The sequence below is a fragment of the Heterodontus francisci genome, chromosome 1 (genome assembly GCF_036365525.1).
Source record: "Heterodontus francisci isolate sHetFra1 chromosome 1, sHetFra1.hap1, whole genome shotgun sequence".
Taxonomy (NCBI): domain Eukaryota; kingdom Metazoa; phylum Chordata; class Chondrichthyes; order Heterodontiformes; family Heterodontidae; genus Heterodontus; species Heterodontus francisci.
Genome location: NC_090371.1, coordinates 188,013,045 through 188,040,623, shown reverse-complemented (window position 1 = coordinate 188,040,623; position 27,579 = coordinate 188,013,045). Strand labels below are relative to the sequence as shown.

The 27,579-nt window shown below is 43.9% G+C and overlaps 1 protein-coding gene across 2 annotated transcripts in view; it reads right to left on the bottom strand.

Annotated features, from left to right (window-relative positions):
* Positions 1–26,367, bottom strand: part of arsj (arylsulfatase family, member J) — a 40,466-nt gene extending 14,099 nt beyond the window's left edge. Inside the window, exons 1-2 of one of the 2 annotated variants that reach the window (XM_068018042.1) lie at positions 26,064–26,367; positions 16,492–16,528 (exon numbers count right to left, since the gene is read on the bottom strand). In XM_068018042.1, the coding sequence (XP_067874143.1) occupies positions 16,492–16,528; positions 26,064–26,367 (341 nt within the window). The remainder of the gene's footprint in view (positions 1–16,491; positions 16,529–26,063) is intronic. The other variant, XM_068018123.1, reaches the window with a different exon arrangement.
* Between the last annotated feature and the right edge of the window lie 1,212 nt (positions 26,368–27,579).

The following is a 27,579-nucleotide window of genomic DNA, read 5'->3' as shown; positions in this document are numbered from 1 at the left end:
AGCAGCCTCAGATTGCCATACTCTTCTGAAATTGTGCTGCCATTGAAGTATTTCAGATGTGCTCTCATCATGTAAACTCTTCACTATTCCTGATAACACTGCAGAAGGTCATTAGTTATGCTTCTGCTAGAAGCAGAGATAAGACAACGACAAGCTGTTACCATAATTGTTCTCCTTCTTCTTGTCCCCAATGAGATAACAATGTCCCTTTAAAGTTACGAGCCATATTTATTACATGTACAGTCAGAACGCAAACTATTTGGAATTGTTCCCATCCTAAATTGGAACATTTAGTAGATTGAAAAGAATGTAGTTAAATGCAATCTGTCTGAAAAGAATCAGCTTAACTTTGTTCAGTGTATTTGATTTGGTCTGACATTTCTGCACATTTGAAAGCTAAAACCCATTCTACACTTTCTGGTTTAACTAATGGTGCTGTAATACATGTGGAATTTTACTGGCAGTGGTTCAAAATGTGTTCCTTATTATGGGCCTCAAAGAAACAGGGTAGGCAGCAAAAATTTATTTAAAAACACCTAAATAATGACTGACTGCAACATACTCGTTCTGATAAGGAAATTAATGTTCCACAGGAAACAGATCTAAATTATTACTTCTTAAAATTTTATTTGGTAATGTCTGTACGCCAGACAATAGCCAGATATAATCAGGCTTCAGTAATTATATGTAACCCTGGCAACTGCTTCTCACGAAAGTGTTAATGGCTGTATGAGATAAATGGATATTTTGCATTTGAAACAAATTGAACTTAGCTTATTTTAAACAAAAGCTATGCTCTAGGGCAGGCTTTTTCCAAACATGTTTCATATGTTCATGAATGGCCCCCTTCTGTGCCATAAATGACTCTGACTCTGACTAGAATCAACCTTCCATAAGCAGTCCATATCCTTTATGGTTGAAACCTGCAATTTTACTGTTTGCCCTATATTTCCTCGCTTATCATGCTCAGCTTGAAAGACAAACCCCAAATCACAATAACATATCTGCTGAAGAACATTTATGATGCTCATCATATCATTATCTCAGAAGCTGGAAAATAGCACACTACTAGATCAATGTGCATAGGCTAAACTATATGGTCATTTTCATTTACAGCTGAAATATAAAGACATTTCAAGATACCAAAACTGTACTATTACCCAAATTTACAGCCTCTTTAAAACAAAGAAGGAAACTGAATCAACAAATAGAAACAGATTTTGGAAATACTCAGCAGCTCAGGCCACATCAGTGGAGAAAGAAACAGTATTACTGCTTCAGGCCAATGACTGACCTGATGACTATTTCCAGCATTTTCTGTTTCTATTACAGATTCCCACTATCTGCAGTATTTTGACTTTGAGTCCACAAATCTTTATCTTTCTCAGTGCCTTCTAGGAAACAGTCTTTAGTGGTACTTCTATTTAATGGTTGTTCAGAGGCTGGAATTCTACACAAGCCATCCCCGATGAAGCACCTCCCCTGCCCTCCTGAACGACCCCCACCGCCTTTATTGGGCCCCAGCCAATTGCCCCGGCGAGGCTTGAAAGCTCATCTACCTTTTTGGGGCTAGCATTCTTCTTACCCCTCATGCTGGGTGCAGTGCCAGCAGTGACCACTGTTCCTTGTGGTGCTGCTCGGACTGAAGAGCTGCCAGCCTGCTGATTGGCCAGCAACTCTTGGAGGCGGGACTTCCTGCCAAAGAGGGGTGGAAGTCCTGCTCAAGGTCAGTAAAGGACCTGGGCCACTCAAAATAACAGCATGGCATCCAGGCCCACCAGAGGTCTGCTTGCTCTGACTTTTAAATCAGTAGGTGGGGCCTCCGCCTCTACGTAAAATTCCAGACATAGTTTCTATTCCATCCTTCTTGAAAAAGCTAGGTGAAATAGAAGACTTAAAACTACCAGCAGGGTCCTGGGTTATTGTGATATTCTATCCTTGATCTTAAAGATAGATTCTTTGAAGATTTGTTCTTAACAACACACAATGCAGCATACAAAACATGAATTAAGAGACAAGACAGATGTTTTTTCAAGTGGCTTCATCTAAAACTGCTGAGTGCATCCTCCACCCAAGGTTCCCACCATCTTAAATGCCAGTGTCTAGTTTATATGATTGACTTCATGTGACATTAATAAATGGCTAGGTGCGCTGGTTACAGTGAAGGTTATGGGTCTTCACAGTGGTATTTTAGCTTGGTACGCTGCCACCTTACTTAGTCTAGCTGATTGAGATACTGCAGTCTAGGTTAGTTAGAACATTAATATTTATTATATTAGAACTATATACATCTTCACACTAGTTCTGTACGATTCCACCAAAAGCCACACTGCATCTAGCTTCAAGTCTCACTCACATGCTCTCTTACATTATCATGGTAGGAGGTATTCTTTACACACTCAAAATTAATCCTTTCAGACCCTTATTCTACATTGACAACATTTCTTTTCTTTTAATTAATTCTTGGGATGTGAGCTGAGAATGAATAATGATTGCTGGCACAGCCAACATTTATTGCCCTTCCCTAACTTCTTGAGAATGTTGTGTGGAGTCAAATGAAACTAACAATCAGGAGAGATGTAAAACAGGCTGCTGATTTGCTATCACCCATTTTACATCATTTTACAAAATCAAAGTTTGTTTCCTTTATTGGAACTGCCCCAACTGAACTCTTTAAGGATCGCTGCGTAGGCTGTTCTACTTTCAGTTCCATTGGGAGGAGCAGGCACGATTGTGGCCATTTATATGAAGGTTTTCTCCAAAATTGTCATGAAGACATCGGGAAGTTGGCAGTATTTTTTTTTGTTGAAAATTTCACCTCACTGCTGAAAAACAGGGTGGTAGTAAACTGAAAACACAGCCCCATTTATTCATTCTGAATTACATGGGGACAAGTTGGGGTGAATGAAGTTTATCCAAGGCAGAGTAGATGGTGGAATCCAGAGCCTGCATGACCCCAGTACGAGAATCCCTGACGGATGCTTTTATTGATACCATAGACTCCCGCAGGCAGGGCACAGCCACAGTAGCCACTGAGGGGAGAACACACAGCAAACAGATTATCTGGTCATTATTGCACTGCTGTTTGCAGGAACTTGCTGTCCGCAAATTGGCTGCCTCATTTCCTACATTATAACAGTGACTGTATTTTAAAAGTATTTCATTGGCTGTAAAGCAAGGTCATGAAATGGGATATATAAATGCAAGTCTTTCTTCCTTTTTGCAGGCTGTTGATGCCATGCACCAAACCAAACCCCATATTAGATGGTAATGCACTCTACACGAAATGTCGATATGTTGCCAATGGTCCCTGTCCAATGCATTGAGTAATTGTTAGCGCACGGATTGGGCCCCTTAAGTCTGTATTTCTGTCCTCTTCAACAGGGCTAGGACACAAGCTTGCCGTCCAATGAACTGTTTGAATTGTCTTTTTCACCTGCACCTACTCACTTGTGCTCTGTGAACCATGCTGTGCAGACCCCTCTAACTGAATATTAATTCCAGCTGGGGTGCCAGTTTCTGTGCCAATGCTTGAAAAGGCCAGAATCAGTCATGGCGCATCATGGGGAGGATTCTCCCCTTCAGTCCATGCCACCCCATGGCCCGAACTATCTGATTAACAGAAAAAGAGGAGAGGAACAAGAGTTAGCACATTGTTGCAAGGGTAAGCTGTAGCAGATGAGCAGATGGAGAATGCTGGTGTGGTTGGCCATGTCAATGACTACAGAGAAGTTGTGAAGGGTGAGGAAGGAGAGTGCACCACAGTCACAGTCATGGAGGATGCAATTTTTGACTTTGTTTAGGGCCATTTCAGTGCTGTGTTAGGAGCAGAAACCAGATTAGATAAATTCAAGCATGGAGTTGCAACAACACACTCAAGGACTTGACAGAAAAGAGCGATGAGGTGATAGTTTGAAAGAAGACATTGTCCATCCACTTCTTTAGTTTTTTTTCTGCAGTTTCCAAGTAGCCTGTTTCCTAAAGCAGATGTGGTCGACACTAGTGAAAAGTTTTCATTGCTTCAAGATTTGAGAATAGATCATTGAATAACTATTGTTATGGTTCAGGTTTTCTTCCAACACTTTGTCTTTTATCATACCCAAAATGCAGATTCTATAAGCTGGCTGAGTCTCTTATGAATAGAAACCTGCACTCTTATGTGAATGGCATAGCATGCCGTGCGATGAACAATTATTCCTTCGCTGTAGTATATTCCACAAGAGACTTCTTGGGGTGCCCACCAAGATCTCCTGTTTCAAGAAGTGGTAAATACCACACTGTCATACCTACATGGATGCTAAATCTAATATTAATTGATGAGAGAATTACATAGAACCAGAAAGACACAAGATTGTGATAGTACAAACACTAAGAATACAATAAAGATAATAATTTCACAATAGATTAATACATTCACTTTGGCACATTACATGGTCTGATAATCTGCAAGGCTTTTCAATGAAACAAGCTCTTGGCAATTTCCTGAGACAATGGGTGTACTTGGGTGGTGCAAAATTCCTGTCTACTGCATGGATCTCAGCTGTCAATTAGACAGAGCTAAAATTGAGCAGCTTCGTGCAAAAACAAGCCTTTCATTTCACAGGTGTTAATGTTGAGACACCTTTCTCAAGCATGTTCACAGTCTGCAGACTGCAAGAAAAAATGCCTAACTACCAAATTTGGAACTAATCAGTTTCTGAGCATAGGCAGGGTTACGAGTACCAATGGATATCATGAAAGCTGCCTCTTTTGGAAATTTTGGAGATATATGGACTGTTCATTACATTGGCTGTTTTCCTGAGTCAGAGACAATGGAATTATTTTTAATACAAATTCAAGGGGATGGTAGTACAGTGGTAATCCTACTGGATTAGTAGTATGAGGCCCAGACTAATACGCTGAAGTCATGAGTTCAAATCCCACCAAAACGGCTGGGAGAATATAAACTCAACTAGTTAATAAATGTGGCATAAAATGCTAGTCTCATTAATAATAGCCATGAAACTATTGGGTTGTTGTTAAAAACTCATCTGGTTTATTAATGCCTTTCAAGGGAGACAATCTGCTGTTTTTACCTGGTCTGACAGATATGTAACTCCAGACCCACAGCAATGTGCTTGACTCTTAACAATCCTCTGAAATGGCTGAGCAAGTCACTCAGTTATACAAAACCACAACGGGAAAGTTAAATAAGAATAACAAAACCAGACAGACCACCTGGCATCAAGCTAGGTATTGGAAATAACTAAGGCACACCCTGTAAAGTCCTCCTCACTACCAGCTGGAGACCTCTGCCAAAATTGGGAGAGCTGTCCCACAGATTAGTCATTACTATCAAGACAGGGGACCAACCCTGGTTCAATGAGCAGTGTCGGAGAGCATGCCAGGCGTACTTAAAAATGAGGTACCAACCTGGTGAAGCTACAACACAGTACTACATGTATGTGAAACAGTGGAAGCAGCATACGATAGACAGAGCTAAGCAATCCCACAACCAATGGATCAGATCAAAGTTCTGCAGTCCTGTCACATCGCGTTATGAATGGTGGTGGACAATTAAACAACTTAGTTGGAGCCCAGCACGTCAGTGCAAAAGGCAAGGCTGAAGTATTTACAGCCAGAAGTGTCAAGTGGATGATCCATCTCAGCCTCCTCTTGAGGTCCCCAGCATCACAGATGCCAGTCTTCAGTCAATTCGATTCATTCCACGTGATATTAAGAAACGGCTGAAGGCACTGGATAGAGCAAAGGCTATGGGCCCCAACAACATCTGGCTGTAGTACTGAAGACTTGCGCTCCAGAACTAGCCACGCCTCTAGCCAAGCTGTTCCAGTACAACTATTACACAGGCAGCTACCCAACAATGTGGAAAATTGCCTAGATATAATCAGTCCACAAAAAGCAGGACAAATCCAATCCAGCCAATTACTGCCCCACCAGTCTACTCTCAATCATCAGCAAAGTGATGGAAGGTGTCATCGACAGTGCTATCAAGCGTCACTTAAACAGCAACAACCTGTTCACTGATACTCAGTACCAAACCTCATTATGGCCTTGATCCAAACATGGACAAAAGAGCTGAATTCAAGAGTTCAGGTGCGAGTGACCACCCTTGACATTAAGATAGCATGTTTAACTGAGTGTGGCATCAAGGAGGCTGAGCAAAATTGAAGTCAATGGGAATGACGGGGAAACTCTCCGCTGGTTGGCGTCATACCTAGCACAAAGGAAGATGGATGTTGTTGTTGGAGCCCAATCATCTCAGCTCCAGGACTTCGCTGCAGTTGTTCTTCAGCTGCTTCATCAATGGTCTTCCATCCATCATAAGTTCAGAAGTGAGGATGTTTGCTGATGATTGTGCAGTGTTCAGTACCATCTGCAATTTCTCAGATACTGGGCTGAATTTTATGGGCACCCTGAGATGGGTTCAGAGGGAAGGGGGCCCATAGAATTGTGACGGGAGGCAGGGGCGGAGGGCCCGTCGCCTCCCCTTTGCAATGCAACTTTGGCGGTGGCGGGATAAGCTGAAGACGACTTTCCTGCTCAGAGTCCAATTAAGGCCACGTGGGAGGTTGCCCAGTAAAACAAGGCGACCTGCCTGTGGGCTTTTGAAGGGGAGGGGCACTCTCCTCAGTGGGCAATCTGTGGCTCATGGAGTGCTCCCGCCAGGAAAACCTGCACCTCCCTGAATACCCTCCCGCTGCACAAAACTCCTCCCCACCCCTCGCCAGGGCCTGCAGGTCTAGCCCCAGCAATCCCGCCTCACTCACCTTGGATTTGGGGTCCTGCGCTGGGCCTGGGTCCAAGGGTTCTTGCAGTACCAGCAGTAGCCACCAAACTCGGTGGCGCTATCGAGACTGCTGGCCCTGTGATTGGCCAGCAGCTCTTGGAGGCAGGCTGCCCGTCTTTAAAGGGACGGGGATCCCAGCACCGAGTTGTTAGTTGGCCCGGTGGTATAGAATTGATTCAGCGGGGCTCCAGCTGGCCAAGGTGGAATTCCCCCTGCCTTTTCAGCCTGGCGTCAGCAGCCCCACCATGGGCACAAAATTCAGCCCACTGAAGCAGTCATGCCCACATGCAGCAAGACCTGGACAACATTCAGGCTTGGGCTGACAAGTGGCAAGTAACATTTGTGCCACATAAGTGGCAGGGAAATGACCATCTCCAACAAGAGAGAATCGGACCATCTACCTCTGATGTTCAACAACATTACCATCGCTGAATCCTGGGGAAATCTACAACTAAGGGGCAGAGTTTCAAAATAAGGGGTTTCCCATTTAAGGTGGAGATGAGGAGGAATTTTTTCTCTCAGAGGGTCGTTAATCTTTGGAATTCTCTTCCTCAGAGAGCAGTGGAGGCTGGGTCATAGAATATATTGAAGATTGAGTTAGACAGATTTTTAGATTTTTGATCTACAAAGGGTTATGGGAGGCAGACAGGAAAGTGGAGTTAAGGCCACAATCAAATCAGCCAAGATCTTATTGAATGGGAGAGCAGTCTCAAGGGGCCAAATGGCCCACTCCTGCTCTTATTTCTTATGTTCTGTTCTCAACATCCTGGGCTTACCATTGACCAGAAACTGAACTGGACCAGCCATATAAATACTGTGGCTACAAGAGCAGGTCAGAGGCTGGGAACTCTGCGGCGAGTACCTCACCTCCTGACTCCCCAAAACCTGTCTATCATCTACAAGGGACGAGCCAAGAGTGTGATGGAATACTTTCCACTTGGCTGGATGGGTGCAGCTCCAACAACACTCAAGAAGCTCGACACCATCCAGGACAAAGCAGCCAGCTTGATCCCATCCACTATCTTCAACATTCACTTCCCGCACCACTGGTGGCAGCAGTGTACACTGTCTACAAGATGCACTGCAGCAACTCGCCCAGCTTCCTTCGATAACACGTTCCAAACCTGCAACCTCTACCAACTAAAAGGACAAGGGGAGCAGATGCATGGGAACATCACCATCTGCAAGTTCCCCTCCAAGCCACATACCACCCTGACTTGGATCTATATCACCGTTCCTTCACTGTTGCTGGGTCAAAATCCTGGAACTCCCTAACAGCACTGTGGATATACCTATACCATATGGACTGCAGCGGTTCACCATCACCTTCTCAAAGGCAATTAGGGATGGGAAGTAAATACTGGCCTTGCCAGTGATGCTCACATCCCAAGAACGAATAAAAACGGTAGCTGTAGTCAAATTTTGCAATACATTTGTCTGATCCTTCTGATATTTGTACATTTTACTAAAGGTTAGCTTTTGTAAGAGCTTTGTCTCTCGTATTCTGTCTGACAGTTTAAGTGATTGACCGCTGACAATTCTACAGTTTCTACTATCATCCTCTGTACCCTGCCAATACTTGCAACTGGGTGTAAACTACGGCTTTAAGCTAAGTGTCTCATTTCAATTTCGTGTTGTATCTAATGCTTCAGTCAATCTAAGCCACCTGATGGGAGCCGAAATGTCAGTGTCAGCCAAGGATGAGAATCAGATCCAAGTTTCCTGGTCCAATTACTCATTGCTTTTTTTCCATTTCGTAAGCCTTATGCAACACATACAATTCCCAGGGTGAGAAATTCTACTTCTAATCCTCTGCTGCAACTGCTCAATGATCAGCTTCCGACTTGGTCAGCTACTTTGTGTCGCTGTGAGAAAGCACTCAGAAACTGCTTGGCAGCCTGTCTCATATCATGGACAAGAAATCAGCAACTTGCTGTTTGAGAATTGTATAGGTGTGATCCTGCATCCTACTGATCCAAGCAAGCTTGCCAGCAGCATCTTGCTGCGTTACTGCAATGCCATGCAAGATATTAAAACAATCTTAAATCACTGGGAGGTGATATGAATATGTATAGTTGAGGTCATTACGTACACTGTGATTGTAAATTCAACTTAAAAGGTCTTGGAACAATAATTCAATTCATGTGTCAGAGTGTACAGCATTTTGCATGAATGAATAGGCAAAATTTAGAAGTACAGATTTTTCAAAAGTAGACATGAATTGAAAAATATCCTCACAGAATGACAGAATTGTTACAGCACAGAAGGAGGCCATTTAGCATGTCTGCGCTGGCTCTCCGAAAGAGCAGTTTACTTAGTCCCACTCACTAGCCTTCTCCCCGTAGCCTTGCACATTCTTCCTTTTTAGATAACAATCCAATTCCCTCTTGAATGCCTCGATTGAACCTGCCTCCACCACACTCTCATGCTCCAGATCCTAACTACTGCGTGAAAAAGTTTTTCCTCATGTTGCTATCACTTCTTTTGCCAATTACCTTAAATCTGTGCCCTCTTGTTATCAATCCCTCCACAAATGGGAACATTTTCTCCCTATCTACCCCCTCCAGACCCCTCATGATTTTGAATACCCCAACCAAATCACCTCTCAGCCATCTCTTCTCCAAAGCAAACAGTCCCATCTTCTCCAATTTATCTGTGTAATTGAAGTTCTTAATTCCTGGAACCATTCTCATGAACATTTTCTGCACTCTTCAATGCCTTCACATCTTTCCTAAAGTGTGGCACCCAGAACTGGACACAATACTCCAGTTGATGCCAAACCACTGTTCTATACAAGTTTAAAATAACCTCCTTGCTTTTGTACTGTATGCCCCTATTAATGAAGCCTAGGAAGCTGTATGCTCTATTCAATGATTTATGCACATATACACCAGGTTCCTCTGCTCCTGCAGCCTTTTAGAATTGCACCCTTTGTTTTATATTGTCCCTCCGCCTTTTTCCTACCAAAGTGAATCATTTTATACTTCTCTGCATTAAATTTCATCTGCCACTTGTCCACCCATTCCACCAACCTGTCTATGTTTTTTTTTTGAAGTTCTACACTATCCTCCTCACAATTCACAATGTTTCCAAGTTTTGTATCATCCGCAAACTTTGAAATTTTGCCCTCTACATCAAGGTCTAGGTCATTAATATATATCAGGAAAGCAAGGATCCTAACACCGACCCTTGGGGAACTCCACTACAAACCTTCCACCAGTCCGAAAAGCATCCATTAACCACTACTCTCTGTTTCCTGTCACTCAGCCAATTTTGTATCCATTTTGCTACTGTCCCTTTTAATCCATGAGCTATAACCTTGCTCACAAGTCTGTTGTGTGGCACTTAATCCAATGCTTTTTGGAAGTCCATGTACACCTCATCAACAGCATTCAACTTTCAGCATTCAGCATTCAACAAGATCAACTTTCTCTGTTACCTCATCAAAAAACTCCAGAAAGTTAGTTAAACATGATTTGCCCTTCACAAATCCATGCTAGCTTTCCCTAATTAACTCTCATTTGCCCACGTGACTATTAATTTTGACCTGAATTATCGTTTCTAAAAGCTTCCCCACCACCGAGGTTAAACTGACTGGCCTGTAGTTGCTGGACTTATCTGTACACCGACAAGGGCGTAACATTTACAATTCTCCAGTTCTCTGCACCACTCCTGAGTCTAAGAAAGACTGGAAAATTATGGCCAGTGCCTCCACAATTTCCACTCACACTTCCCTCAGTATCCCTGGATGCATCTCATCCAGTCTTGGTACCTTATCAGCTTTAAGTATGACAGCCTATTCAATACCTCCTCCTTATCAATTTTAAACTCTTCAAGTGTCTGAATTGCCTCCTCTTTCACCATGACCTGGGCAGTATCTTCTTCCTTGATAAAGACAGATGCAAAGTATTCATTTAATATCTCAGCTATGCCCCTTACCTCTATGTGTAAATCCCCTTTTTGGTCCCCAATTAGCCCCACTCCTCCTTTCACCACCCTTTTACTATTAATATGCCCCTAGGAGACTTTTGGATTCCCTTTCATATTATCTGCCTGTTTCTTTTCATACTCTTTCTTCGCTTCTCTTATTTACTTTCTCACTTCCCCTCTGAACCTTGTATATTCCACCTTGCTCTCAGTTGTGTTACCCATCTGACATCGGTCATAAGCACTTACTCTTCTTCCTCTTAATCTCTATCTCCTTCATCATCCAGGGAGCTCTGGATTTGTTTGCTGTACTGTTCCCGTTCATGGGAATATATCTTGACTGTGCCTGAACTATTTCTTCTTTAAAGGCAGCCCATCATTGAGTTACTGTTTTGCCTGCTAATCTTTGATTCCAAATTATCTGGATCAGGTCCATTCTCATCCCATTGAAGTCAGCTTTCCCCTAGTTCATTATTCTTACTCTGAATTGTTACTTGTCCTATTCCATAGCTAATCTAAACCTTATGATATAATGATCACTGTCCCCTAAATGTTCCTCTGCGAGCACTTGATCCACTTGGCCCACCCCATTCCCAAGAACCAGGTCCAGCAGTGCCTCCTTTCACATTGGACTGGAAGCATACTGTTGTAGAAAATTCTCCTGAACATACTCTAGGAACTCTTGTTCCGTATAATAATAATTTTCTCATACAGTAATAGCACATATACAATATTGATGTCAGAATTAATTCAGTCAGTGGATAACAATTATAACAGCAGTCAGAAGTCACTATTCTGCAGTAAAAAGAACACTAGTCTATCAAAAACTAATACCATACTTGGCATGTGCAGTGTGCTTGTTGAGGTTATTTACAAAAGGTCTTCTTGCGTTCTTGCTTGTGAGGGACCACAGCTCAATGAGCATGGATTATCAATAGAATGGATTCACTACTCCAACAAAACTGATATACTTCTCCTGGTCAATGGATGGTTGCTAAATGAATTGCTTTCTGCTTAATGTTCCCAGGCCTCTGGGTTGTAATTTGTTGTACTTTTTTTCCCCCTGTGGTTTCCAATTGCACAGAAACCTAGTTATCTATGATAAAGCTTTGTTGGGATATTGCACATTTACTTCAGGCTGATAAAATTTTGTCACATGTTACATTTTATCATAATCAGGTGAGAAAAATCACAGCAAGCTTCCATCTCCATCCTTCTTCATATATTGTGCAAGAATACACTTTAAACTTCTCAATATATTACACCAGTTTTCATTTGCATAGCATTTTTAATGCAGAGAATTGCCCAAGGCACTTCACAGAAGTGAAAGTGTAATGTGATACAGAACCAGTTTATATACGAAGGGGCAAGAGTTCTTCTTGCCAAAAAGGAACAGCTATGGACAACTACAGAGGTAAGGGACAACACAGTTTTAAAAAGAGAAGCATACAAGAATGCAAAAAAAGACAAGATCCTGGTGAATGGGAGAGATACAAAGAACTGCAAAGGGTAAAAAATCAGACAGTAAGAGCTACAAAAAGTGAACATGAAAAGAAACTCATAAGTGATATCAAAATCAACACAAAAAAATTTTAAAATTACATTAGTAAAAAGAGGATGGTCAAGAGCAACGTGGGCCCTTAAAAACTGACAATGCTGATGTTATAAATGATATTAAGGAAATGGAGGATATGTTAAATAATTACTTTGTATCAGTTTTGGCTAGAGATAGGGAACAAAAAAGGTGCAGTTACATTGCTCGGTGTTGTCTATAGGCCACCAGCTAGTGGAAAGGACGTGGAGGAAGAAATTTGCAAGGAAATTACAGAGAGGTGCAAAAATTATAGGGTAGTTATAATGGGGGACTTTAATTATCCAAACATAGACTGGGATAATAGTAATGTAAAGGGCAGTGAGGGGCAAGAGTTCCTAGAGTGTGTTCAGGAAAATTTTCTACAGCAGTATGCTTCTAGTCCAATGAGAAAGGAGGCACTGCTGGACCTGGTTCGTGGGAATGAGGTGGGCCAAGTGGATCAACTATAAGTAGGAGAGATTTAGGGGGCAGTGATCATTGTATCATAAGGTTTAGGCTGACTATGGAAAAGGACAAAGAGCAATCCAGGGTAAGAATAATTAACTGGGGGAAGGCCAACTTCAATGGGGTAAGAATAGAGCTGGGGTTGATAAATTGGAGTCAAAAGCTGGCAGGAAAACTGGTAGATGAACAATGGGCTACCTTCAAAGAAGAGATAGTCCTGGCACAGTCAAGGTATGTTCCCTCGAAGAGGAAAAGTAGGGCAAACAAATCCAGAGCTCCCTGGATGACAAAAGAGGTAGAGAATCTGATAAAGAAGAAAAAGCTTGCTTATAACAGATGCCATGTAGAAAATACTATTGAGAACCGGACTGAATATAGAAGGTCCAGAGGGGAAGTGAAACAGCAAATAAGAGAAGCAAAGAGAGCATGAAAGGAGTCTGGCAGCTAGCATTAAAGGAAATCCCAAAGTTTTCTATAGGCATATAAATAGTAAAAGGATGGTAAAAGGAGGAGTGGGGCCGATGAGGGACCAAAAAGGGGATTTACACATGGAGGCAGAGGGCATAGCTGAGGCATTAAATGAATACTTTGCATCTGTCTTTAACAAGGAAGAAGATGCAACCCAGGCAATGTTGAAAAGGAGGTAATTCAGACACTGGAAAGATTTAAAATTGATAAAGGGGAAGTATTAGATAGGCTGACTGTACTTAAAAGTGGATAAAACACCAGGACCTGATGAGATACATCCAAGGATACTGAGGGAAGTGAGGGTGGAAATTGCAGAGGCACTGGCCATTAGTTTCAGTCTTTCTTAGGCTCGGGATGGTGCCAGAGGACTGGAGAATTGCAAACATTACACCCTTGTTCATAAAAGGGTTTGAAGAGAAGTCCAGCAACTACAGGCCAGTCAGTTTAACTTCAGTGGTGGGAAAACGTCTAGAAAAAATAATTCGGGACACAATCAATAGTCACATGGACAAATAAAAGTTAATTAAGGAAAGCCAGCATGAATTTCTTAAGGGAATTTACTGTACATAGACTTTCAAAAGGCATTTGATACAGTGTCACACAACAGACTTGTAAGCAAACTTGTAGCTCATGGAATAAAAGGGTCGGTAGCAACATGGATACAAAATTGGCTGAGTGACAGGAAACAAAGTGTAATGATTAATGGATGTTTTTTGGGCTGGAGGAAGGTTAGGGTTAGGAAGGACATGAGGGCATTGGAGAGAGTACAGAAAAGATTCACGAAAATGGTTCTAGGGATGAGAAGTTGGGACTGTTTTCCTTGGAGAAGAGAAGGCTAAGTGGTGATTTGATAAGAGGTATTCAAAATCATGGGGGTTCTGGACAGGATAGGTAGAGAGAAACGGTTCCCACTCATGAAAGGATTGAGAATGAGAGGGCTCAGATTTAAAGTATTTGGTAAGAGAAGCAAAAGAAACCTGAGGAAAAGATTTTTCACACAGCGAGTGGTTCAGGTCTGGAATGCGCTGCCTGAGAACGTGGTGGAGGCAGGTTCAATTGAAGCATTCAAAAGGGAATTAGACAGTTATATGAAAAGGAAGAATGTGCAGGGTTATGGGGAGAAGGCAGGGGAATGGAACTGAGGGGATTGCTCTTTCAGGGAGCTAATGCAGACACGATGGGCCAAATGGCCTCCTTCTGCACTGTAATGATTCTGTGATTCTGTGATGTACAGTAGATGAAGAGGATAGCATGCTGGACATCCCAAGGAAGCTAATATTGAATCAGGGACTCACCAAAATTAACATAAGCAAATTAACAGTAATGAAGAAAACAATGGCAATTTGTGCATGTTCCTTCGTTATTTAAAAAAGGTGAGAGAGGGAAATCACAGAATTATAGACCAGTAAGCCTAACATCTGTTGTCAGGAAATTACAAGAGTCTATAATTAAGTTTGGAGTGACCAGAGAGATCCAGCATGGATTTGTAAAGAGTTGATCATGCCTGGTGAGCCTGATTGAATTAATAGAAGAGATAGCTGAAGTAGTGATCAGCGGAATGTCTATGGATGTTATTTATATGGCATCCGATCAAGCACCTCATAAGAGACTGTTAGCTAAATTTGAAGGTCATGGAATGCAGGGCAAATTATTTATCTAGTGTTACGACCAGGTGAAAAAGAGGTCTTGGGTTCCCTTTCAGCCTTCACCTGGTTTTACTGCAACAGGGTTGAATTTTTAAACACACTGTGTTTTTAGCTCCCCCTTGGTGAATCCTTGCTCACCACTTTCCAATTATAAGGCAAAGAAAACAGCACAACAGGTTTTCTCAGGTTTAAAGAAGAACAGTGGTGCAGTGGTTAGCACCGCAGCCTCACAGCTCCAGCGACCTGGGTTCAATTCTGGGTACTGCCTGTGTGGAGTTTGCAAGTTCTCCCTGTGTCTGCGTGGGTTTCCTCCGGGTGCTCCGGTTTCCTCCCACAGCCAAAAGACTTGCAGGTTGATAGGTAAATTGGCCGTTATAAATTGCCCCTAGTATAGGTAGGTGGTAGGGGATTATAGGGACAGGTGAGGAGGTGGTAGGAATATGGGATTAGTGTAGGATTAGTATAAATGGGTGGTTAATGGTCGGCACAGACTCGGTGGGCCGAAGGGCCTGTTTCAGTGCTGTATCTCTAAATCTAAAAGTGAAATTTTATTAAACTTAAACTCTAATTTGTTTAACGCCTACAGATACACGATGTGCCCACACTAGCATGCATACGTGATACACACATGCAGATAGGGACAGAAAAGAGCAGAAGTAATAAAGTGGAAAAGTTTGAGGCAATATCTGAAGAGTTTTTGTTATGGGTCTTCAAGCTCACTGCCGAGTCCTTGATTGCAGATAGATCTTGCTTTTTGTTGGGGCCCAGTATTCTTCTTAAACCCTGTTCACTGTAGAAGACTTTTCTTGCTTGGGGTTCATGTGTCTTCAGTGGATTCAGAAGCTGGTGAGAAAGAGATGGGAGCAGGCAGACAGACAGGAGGTCTTCTTCGGTCCAGGAGCATTCTGCTTCCTTTCAGTTCAAACACTATCTCTCCAATTTAAAACTCTCAGTTCAATCTCTGCAGCAGTCAGATAGTCATGTGACTAACTGATCTGACCATGTCTGTTTGTGGATTGAATTGGAGCAGGGAATAGTTCCTTTGTCTACAAGCATTGTCTGTTAATATGCAAATGTGTCTTTCCAGCCAGTGGCCTGGCAACCCCTTGTCACAGGCCTTCTCTTCTTCCCGGCAACAATTTGAAATTTAATGTCCACCTGCTGAAATTAATGTGCCTCATTCTTGGCAGGCGGGGGCCTGCATGACACTAGTTAGGGGATTGGCTGACCGGCAGGAGGCAGAGAGTAGAGAAATGGGCAGAAACTCTAATTGGCAGGATATGAAAGTGACATCCAACAGGGATCAGTGTTGGGGCCCTAACTATTTACTATTTATTGATGACTTAGATGATGTGATAGAAAGCCACATATCCAAGTTATCCACAAAGATAGGCAGCACTGTAAGCAACATAGATAGGAGCATAAAATTACAAAGAAATATTAATAGATTAAGTGAATGGGTAAAACTGGTAAATGGATTTCAATATAGGCAAGTGTGAGGTTATCCATTTTGGACGTAAGAGTACTTTCTAAATGGTGAAAATCTAGAAACAGTGAAGATCCAAAGAAACTTAGGGGTCCATGTGCATAGTTCATTAAATGTCATATAGAGATATAAAAACAAAATCAAAACATCTAATGCAATGCTGGCCTTTATATCTAGAGGACTAGAATACAAGAAGTTAGAAATTATGCTGCAGCTCTACAAAGCCCTTGTTAGACCATACCTGGAGGATTGTTTTCAGTTCTAGGCACTACATCTTAGGAAGGATATATTGGCCTTGGAGAGAGTGCAGTGTAGATTTACCAGAATTGTACCTGGACTCTAAGACTTAAATTACAAAATTACACAAACTAGGATTGTCTTCCCTGGAATTTAGAAGATTAAGGGGTGATTTGATGGAAGTTTTCAAGCTATTAAGGGGAACTAATAAGGTAGATAGAGATAAGCTATTTCCGCTGGTTGGGAAATCTAGGACTAGGGAATATAATCTGAAAATTAGATCCAGGCCTTTCAGGAATGAAGTCAGGAACACTTCTACAAGCAAAGGGTGGTAGAAGTTCGGAACTCTCTTCCACAAACTGCAATTGATACTGGGGGAATTGTTAATTTTAAATCTGAGCTTGATAGATTTTTGTTAACCAAAGGTATTAAGGGATATGGGACAAAGGCAGGTATATGGATTAGGTCACAGATCAGCCACGATCTCTTTGAATGGCAGGACAGGCTTGAGGGACTAAATGGTCTACTCCTGTTCCGATATTCCAATGAAATAGACAGACATCAAGTCAAAGAAAGAGCTATTAGGAGAGGTGACCAATAGCTTGGTATGAGGATGGTCTTAAAGGATGAGGGGAATGGTGAGATAGAAGGGTTTTGAGTAAAGATTTCACAGGGTGTGACCAAGGCAACTGAGTTTGGTACAGAGTTTGTAATAGGGTCAAAAGACTATGGGGGCAAAATTGGATATGTACTGTTGAGTGGCCGCATACTCAGCAGGGGGCACAAGTTCATGTGAGGCTAGCACCACTTAAAGCTAGCCTGCACCACTTCAAACCAACCTGCACCTCTTAAAAGAGGTTGCAGCCAATGCCAGCACTGTAGCTCCGAGGACCTGGATGCAGTGCTGCAAGAAGTTCAGCAAGTGGTCAAGGTGAGTGACTACATCTTCAAATGCATATCCTTACAACTGAACCACTAGTCTCACACACTGCTCAATTCACCACCCCTCACCCCACCCCCCACCCCCCTTCACTCACCTGTCAGCAATCTCTATCAACCACAACACAAACCTCACATTCATAGCTTCACCTCACCCTCACACACTTTGCACTGCTGCAAGCCTCACACCCACATCTCACAGCTTGTATACACTGCTAGCTATTTAATCAAGGCAGCCACATCACCCAAACATATTGCACCATGCTCACTGACACAATTCCCTCCCTTTCTTGCAGGACAAGTTGGTGCACAACTACAGGCAGCAACAACTGACCAGTGGAGGACATGCACGGCAGCATGTCCTTGTACCAACAGTGGAGGTGATGCTCATTAATACTGGAATGACCATGACTGAACCTGTAGCCGGTGACAGGGCTGAAACCATCAAATAGGATGGTATGTTCATAGCAAATCCTCCCTCTCTCATCCCGCTCCCCCCTCATCCCACAATTTCTTCTGATTTACAAACTGAACATGGTGTAAAAATGTATCTGGTGCTTTCCCCCCTTTCCTCACCACAACCCTACCTTTGTGCCTTTCTCCTCTCAGATACCCAAGAATTGCCACTGCCCAGGAAGTGGTGCAGGAGCAAGAATTACTTGATCTCACTCCCTCAGATACAGATAAAGTGTGCACTTTAGAGGGTAGCATACAGGCAGGATCTGCGTGTGTGAGACACCGGACTGAGGGGCCTGCAGCTAGGGCAGGAGAAAAGGTAGCGCAGTGCCAGCTTGCTGGAGGGCGAGGTCACAGACAAGTTCTGCTGCAGAGGGCTTAGATGCTGACTTTGATGGGGCAGAAAAAAAGGTATTGACAGTCCTCCCAGAAATCCTGCAGTTACTGGCAAGGAGCCTGGAGGAGCCTGACACCAATCTTGCACAGAGCTTTGCACAGAGCTTGGAGACAAACCTATCCAGCCTGGAAGTGGTGGCCAACTCCATAACTACGCTTGTGGACTGAACCGTGGTGCAGCGTCTGATGTCGATGTCTCAGTTTCCATTGCAGCACAAGCTGAAGCCACCCAATGTCTTATGTGCTATAGTGGAAGCTCAGACTGAGCCCGTGCAAACTCAACTTGTTGTCATGCAAGCTTGGACTGCTGTCAGGTTGGCTGCAGTTATCAGTGTTCAAAGGGGCTTGCAGGTTCTAACAGCAGTAAAGCAATCTATCCTCCAGCACATTGCTGAGATTGCCCTGGAGAGTGGCAGCGGCTACATGGAGAACAAACCTGCTATCTTCTCTTGGAACAACAGCATTTATCCTCCCATTACTGTCACTCTGCCAGTGCCCTTGCTGTTGCCTTCAGTCAGCCAGCCCAGACTGGTCCTCTCATGCCGAGGTGGTGCAGTCCAAAGCCAGGTGCTCTAAGGCCAGAGCTGCGAGAGGCTGTCCTGCTAGGCCATCTGCAGTCTTCCTCATGAAAGTCAGCAGCCTTCCACCAGCCTCAGGGGTAGCACTGCACAGGAGCACGAGAACAGACAAAGGTACACGGAAGGCAGGTAGTAAAGGAATACATAAGCGTGAATAGCTGACTTTTGTATGGAAAAGTGGATGGTTTGATTTAGAAAGGTGGTTTGGAATGTTTATTTTGTAGTGGATTTTATTCCAGCATTGTGGCCAAGAAGATGCTGTGATAGTTAGTAATAGAGGAATGGGAAGTTATGGGACTGTTGGTGAATGAGAAATTAAGGTTGCGTTCACTGGTACCTCAATTGGATGAGCTGATCATGGCTGGAAAGGGGACGTGTTGTGGCCTCCTCCCTTTCTCCTCCCCCTCTTGTTCTCTGCCTCCTCCTTCCTTTCCTCAGCTTCTCTTGTACACCTGGTGGAAAGGGCTGCGCCCTCATGGTGGTGAGGTTGTGTGGGATGCAGCAGACCATGATGAACTGTGACACGCACTCTAGAGAGTACTGCAGGGCTTCTCCAGAGTGGTCCAGGCAGTGGAAACATTGCTTAAGCAATGGTCTGCTTGATGACATTTCGTGTGGCAGCAAGGCTCTCATTCTATGCATGCTGCCCATGTGTGCATGGTTTGTGCACTGGAGTCATAAGTCAAGTGGTTACTGGATAGCTGTCCTCACCCAGTGGCTACCCTCTGGCTTCACTTGGTGTCTCAAATGCTGATGTTACAGCGAACTGCGAGAATAAAGGCATCATGACTGCTGTCATAGTTCAGGGCATTGACCTGCATTCATGCACTAAGTATGGTTGTAAAGAGGCTGTACATTGAGGAAGTGGAATCCCTTTGCAGTTGCAGTACATCTCTGAATTGACATGCGTTACCAAAAAGCAATGTGCGCAGTCAATGGGACCCTGTACCATGGGGAAGACTGTAATGCTTGTGAAACCATATGCTCACTGTGTCTGTTTCTCTGGAAAGAGTGAATGAAATGTATTCCACTGTCTTTGTATACAGAGCCTCAGTGACCTGTGTGCGACAATGGATGGTGAACTGGGAGATGTTGCAATTATCACCTGCTCCAGACCGGAAGGAGCCTGACGCAAAAAAATGAATTCACCTTCAGGCACACACATTGTACACATTGTTCCTCGCTGTGAGTGAGATAACAGAATTACTCCCTCTCGACCCTGGGGCAGATATGGCCTCCTATTGAGAGCCTTCTCCCCCTCCATCCACTTCCACTTCAAGTAGCTTGTCCACCTCCATGTCGCCTCTGCTCCTTCTCCATGTCATGCTACAGGCCAAACAGGATAGACAATATTGCACCCAGGTCTGGCAACAAGTGATCTGAGCAGAACCACTGAAGTCATAACCAAGGCCTACATCACATGTCACTCCACTTCCTGTAGACTCCAGCAACTTTAAACAGCAGTACAAGCCACTTCTACTAACTCAGTAGCAGCCAGTAGAAATCAATCAGCAACTAAACTAAAAGTAGCTTATGATCCCTTTAAATGGTGCTGGTGGAGGTTGTTCCTGCTGCTGAATGCATGTTCAACTGTGCAAGGTTAAGAAAGGCTGTTAGCTGGAGTGCTCAGGTCAAAAAACAGAATTATATGCTTACTGATCTCACCATCTGCCTTATCTGCATACTTCCAGTACACGTTCCCAGAGGTATTTGCGCGCAGTGCAGATGCCATTTTGGTACCGAAATGACATCCCTGGCACAGAAAATACAGGTGCTACACGACCAAATTTTATGCCATTGGCATTCATCTTTCCATTGTTTAACTGGAGGAAATTGCTACTTATCTAAGACTGCATGTCAGTCTGGTCTCTATTTTTTTCTATAAAAGAGAACTCCATAAACTGCTCACACTTGCTATTAGGGCTGAGTATTGGTAATGGAAAAAAGTAGCACGGCGTTATCTTTTACCTGCAGGATAATCCTAGCATACTGAATGGCTTCAGCAGAGGAGAGTAAGTCTCAGTAGAGCTTAGTGTGCTCCAACCAGATCTCCCAATGGATGGCTAAACTAATTGTGCACCAGGTAGGAACATAGGACAGGAGTAGACCATTCAGCCCCTTCAGCCTGCTCTGTCATTCAATTAGATCATGCTGATCCATACACCAACTTCATTACTGCCTTTGTTCCATATAAATAGATATTGTTACACCAATGTATTTTGTTGAATGATAATTTTCTTTAGTCCACTGACTGGAGATCTGAATTTGTATTTTTTTTAAAAGACTTTTTTAAAAAGACATTTAAAACAGGATGACTGCTAACAGCTGAAGATGATCACCTAGTTTGCTACACTATATGCTGCATTGCAAAGGACTGTGAGGAGACAGAATGTCTGCTCAGTGCCCAGCAAGAACCAGGACCCAGGAAGTTTAAAGGAAGTTCTCTCAGTAAGCAGAAAAATACTGCTAATTGCTATGTTTGAATGACTGAGTGATTGTCATGAGACAAGCCCCTCCCCATCTGTGGTTTAAAGCTGGTGTTTTCTCTGCAACAGAGGAGAAGCAACTGGACTCTGACATGAGCAGACCCTAAGTGGAAGTCCCTCTCTGTCTCTCTCCATTCCAGCTTGAAAGCTTTCAAATCCTGCTTGTTGACTGACCACCTTTGCATACTCTGGCTACAATCAGAAACCCTGTTGGAGGAAATCATCTGCATCACTATTTCCAACAGACTCACCAAACCAGTCATCTATCTCTTCAAACTAAAAGCCTCAGGACCACTGAATTCAGCTAGAAGCCAGCCGAACCACCAAACTCCACAGACTGTATACCGTGTTTATGGACTCTAACTCTAACAATCTACCTTTCCCCACTCTGTAACCTTTTTGTGTGTTTAAACCTCGAGTGTGTGTGTGAGAGTGAAAGTTGGTACGTTGTTTTTTATTTTTATTAGTTCGGTTTATGTACAATAAAGTTAACCTTTTTTCTTTGTTAACTCAAGAAAACCTGTCCGACTGGTTCTTATTATGATCATTGCAAGGAAGTAATTAAACACCGACTGAATTGGCCAGTAAAAAATAATTAAATCTGTTGTGGTTTAACAAGGAGAGGACAAAGAGGGATGCCCTTCAACTCTCCCTCAATTGACTGTAACAATATGCTTAACTAACAAAAATACATCAATCTCAGTCTTGAAAGTTTCAATTGGCTCAGCATCAACAGCCTTTTCAGAAGAGTTCCAGATTTCCACTACCCTTTGTGTGAAAAAACACTTCCTGATTTCACTTCTAAATGGCCTGCCTCTAATTTTATGACTCTGTCCTCTTGTTTTAGATTCTCCACGAGTGGAAATAATTTATCTGTATCTACCCACTGAATTCCTTCATCATTTTAAAGACTTCATTGGATCAGCCCTCAACCTTCTAAACTCAAGAGAATGCAAGCCCAGTTTATGCAACATGTGCTTAAAATTTAACCCTAAAGCCCAAGCATCAATCTGCTGAATCTGAGCTGTACTCCTTTCAAGGACAACAGATCTTTCCAGAGGTTCAGTGCTCAAAATAAACACAGTGATCTAAATGGGGTTTGACCAAGGCTAGGCTCTGTACAACTGAATCATTTGTATTTCGACCCCAATGAGATAAGGGCCAACATTTCATTGGCCTATCAACGCGTTACTCCTTCCAAAAGGTACACAGAGAGAGCTCTGTTATCAGCAGCCTGAAGGAAGAAGATGGCTCGGTAACGTCTTCGCAGTCTGACATACTAAGGATCAGCAAATCCTTTTATGCTGGGCTGTATGATGCGAAGCCCACAGACAGCAGAGCTTCCCTGTCCTTCCTGTCATCTATCACAGAGGACTTAGATGACAGCAGGAGGGAGAGACTGGACAAGCCGCTAACTCTGGACGAGCTGACAAAGGCCGTCGAGTCCTTTGAGACGAGTAAAACTCCCGGAAGCGACAGCTTACCGGTCGAGTTGTACTCGGCCCTGTGGGTCTGGGTCGGGCCGGACCTGCTGGAAGTATACGAGAGTATGCTCCTGGCCGGCAGCATGTCAGAATCCATGAGGAAAGGCATCATCACCCTCATTTACAAGCGGAAGAGGGAGAGGGCAGAAATCAGAAATTGGCGGCCCATCTCACTGCTTAATGTTGACTACAAGATTCTGTCCAAAGTCATAGCCAGTCAAGTCAAGTCTGCTCTGGAGTTGGTGATCCACCCCGATCAGACCTGTACTGCATCCGGCAGGAAGATCTCTGATAGTCTCGCGCTACTCAGGGATACGATCGCCTACGTGCGGGACAGGAGGGTGGACACCTGCCTCGTCAGCCTGGACCAGGAGAAGGCTTTTGACAGGGTATCGCACACCTACATGATGGACGTGCTTTCCAAAATGGGGTTTGGGGAGGGAATCTGCAATTGAATCAAACTGCTCTACACAAACATCAGTAGCGCAGTCTCAATCAATGGGTGGGAATCGGAAAGTTTCCCGATCAAATCTGGAGTCAGATAGGGCTGTCCCCTCTCCCCGGTCTTGTTTGTTTGCTGTATTGAACCCTTTGCTGAGTCTATTAGGAAGGATGCGAGCATAAGAGGGGTGACAATCCCAGGCAGCGGAGGCACTCAGGTTAAAACCTCCCTGTACATGGATGACGTCACCGTCTTCTGTTTGGATTCGCTGTCCATGCGCAGACTGATGAACATCTGCGACCAGTTCGAACTGGCCTCGGGAGCCAAAGTTAACCACGGCAAGAGCGAGGCCATGTTCTTTGGGAACTGGGCTGACCGATCCTTTGTCCCCTTCACCGTCAGGTCAGACTACCTGTAGGTGCTGGGGATATGGTTCGGAAGGGCCGGCGCCTGCACCAAAACATGGGAGGAGCGAGTAGCCAAGGTACAACAAAAGTTGAGCATGTGGGGGCAGCGATCTCTCTCCATTGTGGGTAAGAACCTGGTCATCAGGTGCGAGGCGCTCATGTTGTTGCTGTACGTGGCGCAGGTCTGGCCCATACCCCACTCCTGCGCTGTGGCGGTCACCCGAGCCATTTTCCGCTTCATCTGGGGATCTAAAATGGACCGGGTCTGGAGGGACACAATGTTCAAATCTCTGGACAAGAGCGGGAAAAATGTACCCGACGTGGCCCTCATCCTGATGACCACCTTCGTGTGCGGCTGCATCAAGCGGTGTGTAGACCTCCAGTACGCAAACTCCAAGTGTCACTACGTGCTGAGGTTCTATCTGTCCCCGGTGTTGCGAAGGATGGGCCTGGCCACATTGTCGCAGAACGCTCCATGCAGCTGGACCGTGCCGTACCACCTATCCTTCGTGGAGCAGTTCCTGCGGGAAAACACCTTTGACCACCAATCCATCAGGCAGTGGTCTGCACGGAATGTCCTCAAAGCCCTACAGGAAAAGGAGACGGGGGATCCTGTCAGATGGTTCCCCGAGCAGACCGCCAAAGTCATTTGGCGGAATGCCTCATCACCAGAACTTTCAAACAAGCACCAAGATGTAGCTTGGCTGGTGGTGAGAAGGGCCCTCCCCGTCAGATCATTCCTGCACGCCCGAAGTCTCGCCCCCTCCACACAATGCCCCCGCGGTGGCTGTGGTGGGGAAGAGACGGTTGCCCACCTACTCCTGGAATGTGTCTTTGCAAAGCAGGTATGGAAAGAGATGCAGTGGTTTTTGTCGAGGTTCATCCCAAGCAGCTCTGTAACACAGGAGTCTGTGCTCTACGGGCTGTTCCCAGGGACGCACACCGAGACAAACATCAACTGCTGCTGGAGGACTATCAATTCGGTGAAAGACGCCCTTTGGTCTTCCCGAAACTTGCTGGTCTTCCAGCGCAAAGAGTTGTCCACCACCGAATGTTGCAGACTGGCACATTCCAAGGTCCAGGACTACGTGCTGAGAGACGCACTAAAGCTTGGGGCAGCCGCAGCAAAGGCTCAATGGGGAAAGAGCACAGTGTAAGGTCCCCCCACCAAGCTGAACCGAGGGGCTGGATCCATGGGAAACCCCTCGAACTGTATCCGGAAAATTTTGTGTGCTGTAAATGTATATGGCATGACAATGAAATGGAAGGGTTGTGAGGCAACTCATGATTGTATAGGACACTGATCACCTTTGCACTGTTTGTATTTTTTGACTTGATGCTGTTTTAAACTGTTTGGGAATGTAATTTTTACAGATTTTTATGAATAAAGTATATTTTGGAAATAAAAAAAAACATTTCATTGGCCTATCAAATTATGTTTTGCACCTCTGCACTAGCTTTTAATGATTTGTGTACATGGACACCTAAGTCGCTTTGCTCCTCCACAGCTTCTAGTCTCTCACCATTAAGAAAACATTCTAATTTGTCTTTTTCAGATCCAAAGTGGATGATCTCACATTAAATATCATTTGGCATAGTTTTGCCCATTCACTTAGCCTGTCTATGTCCCTTTGTAACTTCCTGCTCCCATCCACACAACTCACTGTGCTTCACAAATTAATTTCATCCACAAACTTGGGTATGCAACTGTCTATTCCTTTCTTTGCAATGAATATGAGAATAACTTCTCTGTGCCCTTGGTGGAACAAATCATATTTGAAGAAAACGTTTACATCGCTTACACGTGGGATACGGAGGATACTTTATCCTGGTACTTGCTGTGAAGAATTACAAAAAGTTTTAAGTCAAGCAAGCAGCATTTACTTCTTCTGTCAACACCTCATAAACAGTACGTTCATTTTTAAGAGCCATGCGCTTACCTATTGCAACACACAGTTCAGTTTTTACTCTTAATCCAGAAGAAATATATATAACCAATACATGTCAGCACATTAACAGGATTCCGGCAGGGCTTTATAACTTCACCTGCTTTTACTTGCATTACCTGCTGGTATCATTATGCTAACACAACAAAAGCAACACCCAACTACCGACTGCTACCGCTTTTGGTTTCTTGTAACTCTTTGCAGCAGTGTGCAAGGGCTAAACTGACAAACTATGTGGAAATCTGCGCCTCATGTGGATCCTACAAACTTGCGTATGATCATCATGATAGTAACAAAATGTTATTCTTTGAGGGTGAGGAGAATCCGCGTTCAATACTTAACCGGCCTGTGATGAGTTGGCTCCTGGACGGTGTGCAGATGGGTTGGATGTAGTAGTTCTCCAATTTAACCCCTTGAGCAGCAAGTCTGTCCAGGGTAGGGGTATGGATCTCGGATCCGTGATAACCCACATCGTGGAAGCCCTGATCATCAGCTAGGATGAAGATGATGTGAGGTTTAGACGGGTTTATCAACGAATCCTGTAAACCTGGGTTTGTGAGTTCAGGTTCGAGCCAGTCCCAGGACAAGTAACCAAACGTCAGTAAACTCGCCACTGAAAAACCAGCCAGAGCACTAATCATGACTAGTTGGGAATCTTCTCACGATGTTCCTTTGAGACATTAAAAGCTGAGTTTTCCGGAGCACTTACAACAGTGTTACAGACTAATCGGTTTAAAATGTAGTCGTTGAAATGTAATGAAATGCCTTATATATAAATATATATATATATATGATAAAGTTACTTCCTTCCAAAGTGAAGACAGGCACATTCAGATGGAGCCATGTAGTCTAGCATTGGGATCTTCTCCGGGGTTGCGCTCACCATCCTGGCTTCTTGTACTAGGCTTCACTTCGCGCTGCTGCGGAGATGCTGCTCTCTGTCAGAGAGATGTTGAAGCTTCCGCGAGAGTTGCTTTCCTTTCCCTTTCGGTCGAGCTGATTCTCGGTGTGCCCGCTCTCCGCCCACCTCGCTCATTGTTCTCTCATAAAGTCCACACAACCCCTAGCTCACGGTGACCTACTGAAACTCAATCCCTTGCCAGCACACCCACCAGTGTGCTGTGTAGTGCGATTGCAGCATCGCGCCTGTTTCTACAGTCAGGACCAGGACCAGGACCAGACCCTTTTATACAGCAGACGGAAGGGGCGAACCTTCAGCCGTCCAACGCTGCTACAGGGCTTTCATACCAATCAGAATACATATGCATGCATTTTGCGGTAGACCAGGAATGTGCTGTAGTCATATCAATGTCACAAAACACATTATATAGGGCCTTATAGTTTAGCACGTTATACAGGGTTGGGATTTGCGTTTCTTATAAAGAAATCTTTTTTAAAAAAAAATCAAAGGTGTTACAATAGAGGGCAAGGGTTGGACTCTGAGCTGCAGACTTTGTCCGAGGGACGCGGTCCTGCGAACTGTTAGGGGTGGCAGGTATGTGAGCACAGTACTTAAGAGTTCTTGAATAACATCACTTCATTGCAGAGTTTAATAGGAACGCGTTATGCCCCTTTTAACTTTAATTTCCTACCCAAGAATGTGCGATCAAAATTTAAAAAGACATACAAATGCATTTACATCATTTTCCCCTGCTGCTTTAAGTGAATAACCTGCTGATCCGAGATTACTTCTATTTCTTTTGCAAAATATGTTTTACAAACTTATAAATGAATTATGTAATAAAAACAAGAAATGCTGGAAATGCTCAGCAGGTCTGGCAGCATCTGTGAAGAAAGAAGCAGAGTTAACGTTTCGGGTCAGTGACCCTTCTTCTGAAGGGTTGAAATGAATT